Source organism: Podarcis cretensis (genome assembly GCF_951804945.1).
Source record: "Podarcis cretensis genome assembly, chromosome: 1".
NCBI lineage: Eukaryota > Metazoa > Chordata > Lepidosauria > Squamata > Lacertidae > Podarcis > Podarcis cretensis.
The window spans coordinates 8,967,559-8,979,913 of NC_137170.1; the positions used below are offsets into that span (position 1 = coordinate 8,967,559).

Consider the following 12,355-nt stretch of genomic DNA (forward strand, 5'->3'; position numbering starts at 1 on the left):
GCGTGGTATATTTCTGTTGCCAAGAATCTGCTTCACGGAGTGTAAGTTCTGCTGTTTCAGCCGCCCTTTGTGTAGAACTGAACCAATGCGCCACCCCTGCAGAGTGAGCTCACCTCGTCACCCAGGTCCGACCTGCTTTCTAACAGAGACTCCATTGCCATATAGTTTAGCTGCAGCCCGTCGGAAACATAGTCAAGCTTGTCGTTCCTTTTCCTGTGTTTCCTTATATACTCATCCAGAATAATCATGACATCTTTCTGGTACCTCAAGAAAAACTGCAGCGAAAGAAAGATGGCTCACCTTCAAGTTGGGCTGTTAAACTTTCTATTGCAAGAGGCTGGTTAGGGTTGCCCCAGCCTCTTTTCTTGAATACCCACATTCGAATGTGTAACTCTTGTTTCCATTGAAAATCTGTCTGTAACTTAGGTGTTACAGAGATGGCAGCAATATAATATAATATAGAATATAATTTATTATTTATACCCTGCCCATCTGGCTGAGTTTCCCCAGCCACTCTGGGCGGCTTCCAATCGAGTGTTAAAAACAATACAGAATTAAATATTAACAACTTCCCTAAACAGGGCTGCCTTCAGATGTCTTTTAAAGAGAAGATATCTGCTTATTTCCTTCACATCTGAAGGGAGGGCATTCCACAGGGCAGGTGCCACTACCGAGAAAGCCCTCTGTCTGGTTCCCTTTAACCTCACTTCTCGCAATGAGGAAACCGCCAGAAGGCCTTCGGCGCTGGATCTCAGTGTCCGGGCTGAACGGTTTACAGTCGTACCTTGGAAATCGAATGGAATCCATCCCAGAAGTCTGTTCGACTTCCAAAGCATGGCTTCTGATTGGCTGCAGGAAGCTCTTGCGGCCAATCGGAAGCCGCGGAAGCCCTGTCGGACGTTCGGCTTCCAAAAATAGTTCACAAACCGGAGCAGTCACTTCCGGGTTTGCAACGGTCGGGAACTAAGCTGTTTGACTTCCAAGGTACGACTGTGTATAGTTTTGTTACAGTGCGATCACATCTAATGTGGGACGTTCCAAAGGTTCTGCATATACACAAAAATCATGTATACCCAAAGCTTTGGAGCTGCTCCTAAGGCTAGCAGGTGAAGGGGAGAGAAGAAGAAGAGTTTGGATTTGATATCCTGCTTTATCACTACCTTAAGGGAGTCTCAAAGTGGCTAACATTCTCCTTTCCCTTCCTCCCCAATAACAAACACTCTGTGAGGTGAGTGAGGCTGAGAGACTTCAGAGAAGTGTGACTGGCCCAAGGTCACCCAGCAGTTGCATGTGGAGGAGCGGAGAATCGAACCCGGTTCACCAGATTACGAGTCCACCGCCCTTAACCACTACACCACACTGGCTCTCAGGGAGAGGGAGAATCATTTCTCCTCCCAGAGCCCATACATCAAGTAAGCCTTGCCCAGCAAGCAAGGCTGAGAGCGTGAAAAGCTCTCTTCGCACTGGGGAACTCAAGCGGATCTGGCGCAAAAAGAGCTTTTAAGCTCTCCACCTTGATGGATTTCTCACGAAATTTCAACCATCCTACCTTCAATAATTGAAACTGCGGAAGTTAAATGCATGTAAGATGCAATTGTACTGTATTTGAATCATTTTTTGTTAAAGTACAAGTGGGACTGCAGTTTCAAAAGCAAGATACCCGCATGAGCTATTTCAACCAGGGGCTAAGGGCAGAAGTAGTCAAAAGCATATTTGTTATGCAACGCAAGTCCAATATGCAATATATATTTCTTTTTTCCTGCCTGACAGCCAATCCTGTATAAGCTGCTCTCTTTCCAGGGAGATAAGACAGGAGAAAAACCCAGGGCACCGTGTCCCAAAAGCTGTTCTTAACCCAATACTGCATCATACCTTTTGAAGCTTGGTGTCCCTTATCCACTTCTTGACATAAAGTCCTAAAAGAAATTAAGACATTTTAGAGCATTTAGGGAAATGTCTGCCAAAAAGTCTGCCATTTAAAAGTGATTTTTCTACTATCTATAGAAAGAGAAAATCCAGACAGCAAATGAGACCAAATGAAATACTTTTATCAAAAGCGTTGGATACCTGGTGCTTCTAGAGTGCCAGTTAGCTAAGAAAATATCTTTCTGTTATAAACAAAAGCATTAAGAACACAATCTAACCGCTGAAAACCCACAGCTAGGAGGGGGGTTTGGTCCCAGTGGTTGGTGGCAGGGGCAGGTTTAAATCCCACTCCGGTGCAAGTGACCCCTTATTCCTGCAGGGGAAAGGGAAATTACACTGGTGATGTTTCTGTGGAGAAAGCAACCTGCTCTACACCTCTGAACTTGGGTAGCTTACTAATAGGAATCCCACTGTGGTTGTTGGCACTCTCCTCTCTCAATAATGGGAACACTGCAAATGCAAGAACGAAACAAAAAACTGCCCTATGTATTGTACATGGGGTATCAATCCAGGGAGCAGATTAAGATATATGTTTATCATTCGTACATACCTCTCTGTGTGTCTGTGTGTGCATGAATACACACTGATTCCCCCCTTGACTGCCACCTGTTTCCATCTGGCCTTTTATGCTGATCTATGGCAGCCCCAAGGAATCCCCCATGGCATGCATTGTCTTCAGCCAAGCTTCCTCAACCTCAGCCCTCCAGACGATTTTGGCCTACAACTCCCATGATCCCTAGCTAGCAGGACTAGTGGTCAGGGATGATGGGAATTGTAGTCTCAAAACATCTGGAGGGCCGAGGTTGAGGAAGCCTGGTCTTCAGCGATAATGCAGCTTAGAATCATAGAAACGTAAAGGACCTTGAGGGTCATCTAGATTTCTGCATTGTGTGTGTGGGGGGGTGGACTAGATGACCCTTGGGGTCCCTTCCGACTCTACAATTCTGTGAACCTCCTGCAATGCAGGAATAGGAAGCTGCCCTGCAGTCAGAGCACTGGTCTGTCTGGCCCAGTGTTCTCTACACTGACAATGGTTCTCCAGGCTTTCTCCAGTCCTCTGTGCATATGCCATGGACCAGAGACCTTCTGAATCAAAGGCAGCTGCTCTGCTACCCCTGGGCTATAGACCTTCCCCAGAATCTCATACTGCAGCACTGCATACGTGGGTCTGTGGCTACTCAGTGCAGTGTGTACATTCTGGCTGAGCACCAGCTCGGAGCCACAATTCAGAGAAGACAGTTTTGATTGCTCAGCATGGCAGACCAGCCATGAGGAAAGGCAGCCATAAAGCCACAGACCTAAAAAACTTCTTGGTGAAGCCAGCCACGGCCCATATCGCTGGAGATGTGTGATGGCCAGTTTACTGAAAATTCATTCTGATCTGTCTGTACAGAGGGATGTTATGTCAAGCAATGCGGTGGTTTTTTCTTGGGGTGGGGGGTGGGGTAAGTAGGTTTGTTGTGCAAGAGTGCCAAATCCGCTTTAATTGTGCGACCTGAGTCTGCAGGTATGTGATTGATTCCCACCTGCAAAACAGCAGCGGTCTGGAAGGAACCTTCCAACGCGGGGCTTTTGTATTGCAGCAATCAACTTCATGCCACACATCACTCACCATGAAGCTCTTTTGTAGCTTTCTGGGTTTCTTGCCTCTCTGACCGAAAGAGTTTTGCCTCACTTTCGATTTCAGAGATATCTTCTTTGAGAAAGGCAATGCCCTGCCAGGGTAAAAACGTTCCCAGAGTGTCAGCATCTGACGTGTCCTTGTTAATAATATACAACAAGCCTATCACTTCTTAAGTCACATCTTGTTTTTCTTGTGGGAGATTGCAGTCAAATACAACTAGCAGGCATAGGACTAGTTAGCGCACAAAGTGGTAAAGGACCACAGAGTTGCATTGCTAGATAGGCTCAGCTAGGTCACACCCTCTAGAGGGAGGAAGTGAAGCCTTTTGCTCTTCCTTTCTCTCTGCACTGAAAAAGACATGTCTAGGCTTGCTCCCAAGCTTAAAACACATGTTTGAAACTATATTCTGTATTTTCTACACAAGAGTATTTTGCCTATGTTATCCTTGCTGCTGCATGGAACAATGCAGGACTGAGACCTTGAATCTGTAAGTAAATAATTTTAAACTTACTTAACAGTGTGTAGTCTGCTCATTGCACGAGGGGTAAAAACAGGTCAGCTGCTGCTTACAGCTGAAGGGGATTAAAAAGGTATAACAATCTATATTCCTAACGCTTTACTGTGCTGCTTATTTTTGTGAGTTTAATACTCTGCCCTGTGATTTGAGTCCTTGTAAGTACCTGAAAGTACCCTTGCACTCATTAAACCACCCAACGTTTACCCCTTCAATTCTGGTTCTATTTAGAAATTTCCTGTGACCTAAGAAGGTTCAGATGAAAACATACAAAATTTCCAGTGAATATAACATCTCTCCATTCACTTCTATATGCCTCTTTCACACATATCTGCACCTTGTGTACTCTGCCCCAAGGAAACCTAAATTGGACTGAATATTTAAAATTTGCATAATTACTGAATTTCCCCAAGCTATCTCGGATAGAACCACAAATTCTCTGTAAACTTCAGTGATTTAAGAAGGAAGCCTGGGCTGGGGCAGCTGGTGATGTACAAACTTTTAAGAAAATGGAGGGATGGCAGAGATTTGGGTTGTGGACCACATTTCAGGAGGAAAGGCATAGCAGCTCCCCCCAGGTTCTGTGTGGAAGGGTCATAGTTCTGTGGTTTGTATGCAGAAGGTTCACTCTCTGGCATCTCCAAGAAGGGCTGGGAGAGATCAGGGTCTGAAATCTTGGTGTGCATATGCAGTGAATGGTCATATAGCAGCTGAACAGCAGACAAGTAAGTTTTCATGGGCCAGGAAGCCCATGGTGTCAAATGCATGACAGAGGCTCCTAACAGTACAGAGGTAGAGAAAAAGAGGGGCAATATATATATATATTACAAAGTGAGGCCAAAGGCAAGAGAGAGCAGCAAATGGGATCAATCACTGTACTGGGAATCCACAACCCAGTCAAATGTGCAACCACAGTGAGCATGACACCCTCCCTGCAGCCAGCAGCTGCCAAACAGGCAAAGCAAGATCACCAGGGTAAAATAATGCCTAAGAATGGCTTCCTGCAGTGGGGCAGCCATTTCTAGGGTTTGCAGAGACCAAACTGCACAATGCCATCTTTTCCCAGTTTGGCAGCTTCCTATTTTGGTGCACCCAGAATACATGCATTCCTCGCTACAACCAAAATATCCAAAAAGCAATAATGAAGTCCAATAAACAACTTTTTCAAAGCTCTTCCTGGTACTTGTATTGGTTTGCGTGTCACGCTATTGCGATATGTTAACTTCCACTTCCTGAAGGTGTGGGCTTTATGTGCCAGAGTCAGACTCGGAATACTCACTGCTCTCAATCTGTCGTTTTCTCCATTCAAAATGTACAGCCTCCTATTAATCTCATAGATGTCTCTCTCAAGGTACTTCAGAGAATGTGTGAAGCTTTGCAGCTGATGCAATGCTTTCTCCCTGTTGGTCTTTATTACGTTCTTTGCGTGAGACTGTGAGGAAAGAATAGTTAGTTAGTGAGCACTGACAGTCTAATAGACACCATATAAAAGGGATGGGGAGGAGGCAGGAAAACAAAGTAGGGGAACTAATTCTTCCTAAGTTCAGGGCTGCTGCTCGTGCTACTCTAGCTGTGACATCCAGTGTTTCCATGTGCAAATGAATCACCATGGGGCAGTCGCCCCCGATACAGCTTCCATTCTGCCCAGTGTCAACTCAAACAGCACCACACCTAGACATCCCAGGGCTTGTGCCAACCAAGGCAGAAGGGAAAAACACCCTTTTGCTGCAACAGCTCCCAGGCTGGCACCGAGAAGAGACCTGGATTCTGCCCGCTGTTGTCACATGATGGCAGCAGGGTCTACATAGGATCCATCAGATCCTACACCAGTCCAGCCCCTTCCTGAAACTCCCACTGGTGGTAGCTTCTCTGTCTGCACACCTTTTGGTCAGGTGCTCTTTGCTAGCAGGACTTCCCCACCAATGGAGGTCACCTAAGGGAGGGGCACCTGCACCCCATCAAACAGGTGTGAGTTTGGATTGCTCGGTTATTTATCCAGCAACGCCTTGGGCCTCTGTAATTGGCTCCTGGGATTCTCCCCAGCCACACCCCTCACTGGCCCTCTTTCACATCTTGGGGTGTTTGTGCCCAGCTGGAATGTGTCCTTAAACTCTGATAACCCTTTTCGCCGGCCTGGACGGAAGGCAGAAAGGGATATGTGAGGGGTTGTAGGAACAAGCCTACTATACAAAGGTAAAATACTACAAACTGCATAAATATTTTGTATGTTTTAAATTAGGGTTGTAATCTTTTTACTGGCTTTACAGTTTTATCGTTTGTAAATCGCCTTTCCTGTTGTTTTCCCCCCCTACAATCTAGCAATGTATAAATTTTATGTAATAAATAATACGATGAAATTGTCAAATCTGTTATTCTGCCCATCACTGATATGCACACAAACAACCCCGGCCTAGAAGTTGGAATGCAGTCTTTTTTTAATAATATTTTTTATTAGTTTTCAATTACAATAATCCAATAATAGCCTCATTACAATTCCTAATACAATTGATTCAAATACCAAATTATACAATTTAGGTCCACCCCCACCCCATGTGCTAGAATTGATGGTTTGATAATTTACTTTCTTTCTGGATTTCTATCTTTGGGCCACAAAAGGTTTTCCTCATCTTAGCTAACGGCCACATTCTGCAGTGGGGCCATCCATCCCATAACCCAGGCCTGAGGAAGAGGCCGTTACTGTGTGGCCTCCTTGTGTGACCTATTTGAATAAGCTGAATGCTGGGCGTTGCCACTTCTCCATGAAACTGGTCCTTCTCACCTTAAAGTTCCCAAGTGACCAGCTTAATTAACTCCATCAGCAAAATAACGTGGAGATGATAGTCAGCATGTGATGTGTTCGTGTAGTATACTAGCTGTGCTTAAACATTAGGATTAGGGTCTGCAGCTGGTCTGCAGCTTCAAGTTGTGTGCATAGTTACCTCTGGGGTGCTTGCATAAGGGACCAAGCATCACAGAAGCCGAGCTGCCAGAAATGTGATGCCCCCAAAAGCACAGATCACACCAGAGTGATTACCTTTAGCCTGGTGAGTTTGGCGGTCTCCTTTGTCGACTTGTCTATGCACTTAGTTAGTGTGAGCATCTCTTCCTGGAGTTCTAGAAACAAAACAGGAGGAGGAAAGACTCCATTTTACTTAAGCTAATATAAGCCACAACAGCAGCCAAATAACCCAGTAAGGTGAAGGGAGCCCTGACCATTAGGTCCAGTTGTGGATGACTCTGGGGTTGCAGCACTCATCTCGCTTTAATGGCCGAGGGAGCCGGCGTACAGCTTCCGGGTCATGTGGCCAGCATGACTAAGTCACTTCTGGTGAACCAGAGTAGCGCACGGAAACGCCGTTTACCTTCCCGCCGGAGCAGTACCTATTTATCTACTTGCACTTTGATGTGCTTTTGAACTGCTAGGTTGGCAGGAGCAGGGACCAAGCAACAGGAGCTCACCCCGTCACGGGGATTCGAACCGCCAACCTTTTGATCGGCAAGTCCTAGGCTCTGTGGTTTAACCCACAGCGCCACCCACATCCCAAATAACCCAGTATGATCTCCCTAATAGAGACCAGAGAGATGCAGAAGCTTTTCATTACACACAAGTTCAGACCTGCCTGCTCTATCTTAATTCCCGTATCTGGAGAATGGCTCTAGTCCCTAACATTTTCTGAAACTGCCTATGGCAGGCATAGGCAAACTCGGCCCTCCAGATGTTTGGGGACTACAATTCCCATCATCCCTGACGACTGGTCCTATTAGCTAGGGATGATGGGAGTTGTACTCCCAAAACATCTGGAGGGCTGAGTTTGCCTATGCTTGGCCCATGGATTTTCCTCTTCTGAGGCAGCAGGGCCCATAGGCAGTCAGGGAGGTAGGGGGTCCAGCCAACTGTCAGGGCAGGAACCAGGAACAAGGAGGACAGTCCATTATATTGGGAGGCAAGGAGGCAGACAATACAGATCCAGGGTTCAAGAGAAGCGGATCAAATGGAAGGCCTGAAGGACCATGGACAGGTAACTGAGTGCTAGAAATATGCTCCACCCACATGGTTTAAGTTCCTCAAAAGTAGTGGCCCCTTGGCTCTGTGTCTAGCACTCTGACCCTTTTCCCTGACTTGCTGCATTCTCTGCGCCGGGAGTGTTCCAGGCCCTGAACTTCATAAAGTTAATTCAAAGTTTTGAAAGTTAACTGTTTTTACCCAAATCCATCTCAAATCTAGCCCAGGGAGTGGAGAGCTCACTGACCTCTAACTGTGCCTCAGAAGAAAAGATTTAAAACCTGGCCTACTGAACAGTCTTTTGATGGCTAACTTGCTGGTGGATTTCTTTTAATAGATTTGTTCTTAATGGCTGTGTTTTTAAGGTTGTAGGCTGCATTTATGGTTGCTTCTATTGAGTTTTGATGTTACGAGCTGCTTTGATTACCCAGTGGGGTTAAAAAGCAGTAGTTGTGTCTTGTACATAAAATATAAACCCTGACCATCACTCCACAGGAAGCTGCCTTGAATTGGGGAGTAAAAGTATTAGTCCACCTGGTCCAATGCTGGTCCAATGCTGTCTGCTAAGATTGGCAGCAGCATTCCAGGTTAGCTGGAGAGGGCAGGGATGGGGCCAGGCACTTCGGCTAAGAAAGCATGGGCTCCATCCATGACCTATGTCCCCCGACTCCTATCTGCAGAATACAATATAAGAAGAAGGTTTGGGGGAAGAGGAAGCCTGTGCTCCCTTGTGCTCATTATCGCTCTGTGATGTCTTGGAATGTACAAAGTTTAGAAACAGGCAGGAGAAAAAGCTGCTGTCCTATGGAAACTACTCAAGGCATACCGTCATACAAGTCCTTCCGGATGGTATATTCAGCATTTAGTTCCTCCAATTCCACTCTCAACTGCTCCGAAAGTGGGATATTAACTTTCAGTTGTTCTTCCTTTTCCGTTGTAAGTTTTGTTACGGTATGATATTCGTTCTTTAGAGAAAATGAATAGCCATACACAAGGAATGAACGAAGAGGCAACGGGCTTCCTAAATGGTCTGATGCATTAAACAGCTGGCTTGTCTAAAGTGTTTGGGATTCTCAAAACAGCACAGTTAAGCCGATGGGTCTCAAACCCTCGGTGAGTTAGGGACTTTCTCTGCACGTGAAGCAGTGACGTAGCGTGGATTGTCAGCACCTGGGGCAAGGCAAGTAATTTGCGCCCCCTAACCCGTGGATTTGTGCCCCCTAACCCATGGATTTGCGCCCCCTAACCCTAACCCCCAGATGTTGCGCCCGGTGCAGCCGGGCCCCCCTGCACCCACCACGCTACGCCACTGACGTGAAGACAGGCTGTGGTGGATGGAGCAGATGAGACCAAAAGTGGGTCCAACAGTTAAGAAGGCAGTTTCTGCACATTCTGTAGAGGGGCAAATGGAGCTCCTCTGCAGGGGAAGGTAGCCCATCTAGGAGAAGGAAAGCTCTTATCCTAAACTTTCATGGCCTTGCAAGATATCCTTGGGAGAAGAAGAAAAGGATAAGGAGTAAACCCGACACAAATCCGGAGTTGGGTCCCTAAAGTGGCTGGATGGTGCCTTTTACGCCTCCTTCTGGCAACTCCTGCAGCCAAGGTGGTGCCAAATATACTGCTTTGCTTTCCTTTGGACCTCATCAGTAAAGCCAAGAGGTGGGGTTTGTAGTCTGGGAAGCCCAGGACCTCCATACACACTGTGACCCGTGGGGTCACTTTGGTGCTGCAAACACAGCAGTCTGACTTCACCCTTGGAAGCACACTCCATTGTCTCTTGAGACAGACAGATGCTAACAAGGCAAGCAATAGTGACATATTAAGACGGGTTGCTGGGCCAAACTTTCCAACTGCTAGATGACCAGAGGTCATGGCTATATATTTTTGCACCAGCTTTGATGAAGGAGAGGGCTGGTAGGGAAGCCACTCTATCTATCTATCTATCTATCTATCTATCTATCTATCTATCTATCTATCTATCCATCTATCCCACTGTGACCCAACCTCAGCAGGACATCTGCCCACACAGCCCCTCCCCTCCCTAGGACTGAACACCCCTCCCCTGCATCTCCAGCTGAGCCTCCATCCCACAAACCACTGCTTGCCCTCCATGCCCAGTCAGGCGTCTCCCATCATCTTGATGCTCAGGCATCTTTGCTACAGACCAGAGGTCAATATTCCTTCCTGGCTGCAAGTTTAGCACACTTCTTCTGACCCTCTCACACGTGCAGCAGTAATTTATACAGAATGGGTGGTCTTGAGGCATGCCGTAGCAGAAGGGCCCTTAACCCTACCAAAGCCATGTCCTCAACAGGTCAGTATCTGGTGCTGAGTGTGGTGGAGACTCTATGGGCTACACTTGGAACCTCTAAAGTTGGGAGAATCTCTGCCCTGCAGGCCTAATTGGGCCCATTAAACCTCTGAATTTGGCTCAGAAAACACACCCATGATGTCAGTTATCTGACATCATACTATGTCGGGCACAGAGATCTGTCCTCTCTGATCTCAGCACTAAATCACAGAAAGGGAACATGTTACCCACTAGATGCCATCATCCCAGCCCATGAATATGCTGGTTGGGGATAATGGGAGTTGGAGACTTACATACAATACATTTATACCACATAACAAAAAGATGGCTCTCTTGCCTCAAGTTTAGTGATTTCCGCTTCCACTTTGGCATCACGTTTTTTGTAGTAACCTTGCCTTTTAAGCAGTTTGCTGGCAAGTTGCTTGGCCATGTCTTGGGTCTTCAATAGTTCTACCGTGAGTTCTTCATTCTAGTCACAGGGAACAAAAGCAAGGGCAGGGATCATTTCTGCTATTCTTGGCCCTCAAGAGACTGAGAGGCACAATTTGACCAGACTGAAATAGAACTCTGGGCTTCTGTATATTCTTGCATTTTCTGTTGGAAGCTGCCCATATGTAAGAAGGATGTGTTTGGGGGGCAGAGGAGAATCCCATTTAAAGAGGGAAAAGACACATGGGAGGGGAACACCTAACTCACAGATCTGGTGCCATCACATCTAGTCTAGCTCTAAGCATGATGCAGTTTTGACTGGCAATTTCAATCAATTTCCATGGAAGAATTGATGAGAAAGCGGGTTCCGCTCCACAGCTGGGCTGAGAGAGGACTTTGGCTCCTCCCATCCCTAAGCATGCTTGTTTTCTCGAACCAATGGCTTCAAGTTACAAGAAAGGAGATTCCGACTAAACATTCGAAAAAAACTTTCTGACAGTAAGAGCTGTTCAGCAGTGGGGCAGACTCCCTCAAGAGGTGATGGATTCTCCTTTCTTGGAGGTTTTTAAACAGAGGTTGGATGGCCATCTGTAATGGATGCTATAGCTGAGATTCCTGCATTGCAGGTTTCTATTAACTGTTTCCATTCAAGCTGCCCATGGTAAAGACAATGTAACTTAAGGACTGGTCCTTGTGTTTATTTCCCTCTTCCTGCCCTATCCCTTTTTCCTTTTGTGCCGTGCCTTTAAGATTGTAAATATCTGAGCATGGGTGGTCCTGTCTTTAATCTGTGTACAGTCTAGGACAGTCTTTCCCAACCTTGGGTCTCCAGCTGATTTTGGACTACAACTCCCATCATCCCTAGCTAGCAAGGGCAGTGGTTAGGGATGATGGGAATTGTAGTTCAAAAACAGCTGGAGACCCAAGGTTGGGAAACACTGGTCTAGGAAGCTGTTGAATACTGAGTCAAACCATTGGGTCTGTCTAGCTCAGTATAGTTTGCACTGATTGGTGGTGGCTCTCCAGGGTGACTTTCGCACCATATGCCATATGTACATACGTAGAAAGCACGGACATTCTACGCTTAGGATGTTTTGCAGCTAAGCTGAACCCACTTACAATGTCGCTAAACTAGACTATTTGAAATGGCTTGAAATAAAGACTCCTGGGAAATACAGCACAGATATACTGCATGTTTCTGTGAGGAATCAATGCACCCCAAATAAAATAATAATAATAATAATAATAATAATAATAATAATAATAATAATAATAATAATTTATAATGATTTATTTATTATTCCCCAGCCACTCTGGGTGGCTTCCAACAAAGACCAAAAATACACTAAAATAAAATGCTGAGTGGCAGTGATAACTACCATTCCTGTGAAATAGTGGGGTGGGGGACCTGATGGAGAATGTGTGTATTTAAATGTTAACCAGGGATAGCACAAGTCTAGGAGTCTAGGTTATGAAACCCTGCTATATTCCAGGTTTCATTTCACCTGTAGAAAATGCACGTGGCCCTGTGATTTCATTTCAGGCACG

At 46.0% G+C, this 12,355-nt stretch overlaps 1 protein-coding gene and 1 long non-coding RNA gene across 2 annotated transcripts in view; one reads left to right on the forward strand and one right to left on the reverse strand.

The window, feature by feature from the left end:
- Window positions 1-12,355, reverse strand: part of CCDC175 (coiled-coil domain containing 175) — a 40,147-nt gene that overhangs the window by 1,967 nt on the left and 25,825 nt on the right. The window contains exons 13-19 of the mRNA XM_079991948.1: window positions 10,716-10,847; window positions 8,894-9,032; window positions 7,099-7,178; window positions 5,344-5,496; window positions 3,539-3,641; window positions 1,873-1,916; window positions 114-275 (exon numbers count right to left, since the gene is read on the reverse strand). Of these exons, the coding sequence (XP_079848074.1) occupies window positions 114-275; window positions 1,873-1,916; window positions 3,539-3,641; window positions 5,344-5,496; window positions 7,099-7,178; window positions 8,894-9,032; window positions 10,716-10,847 (813 nt within the window). The remainder of the gene's footprint in view (window positions 1-113; window positions 276-1,872; window positions 1,917-3,538; window positions 3,642-5,343; window positions 5,497-7,098; window positions 7,179-8,893; window positions 9,033-10,715; window positions 10,848-12,355) is intronic.
- On the forward strand, window positions 10,854-12,016 carry LOC307208904. Its single transcript, XR_013835263.1, has 3 exons — window positions 10,854-11,003; window positions 11,047-11,614; window positions 11,759-12,016. It is a non-coding gene; the product is annotated as an uncharacterized lncRNA (long non-coding RNA).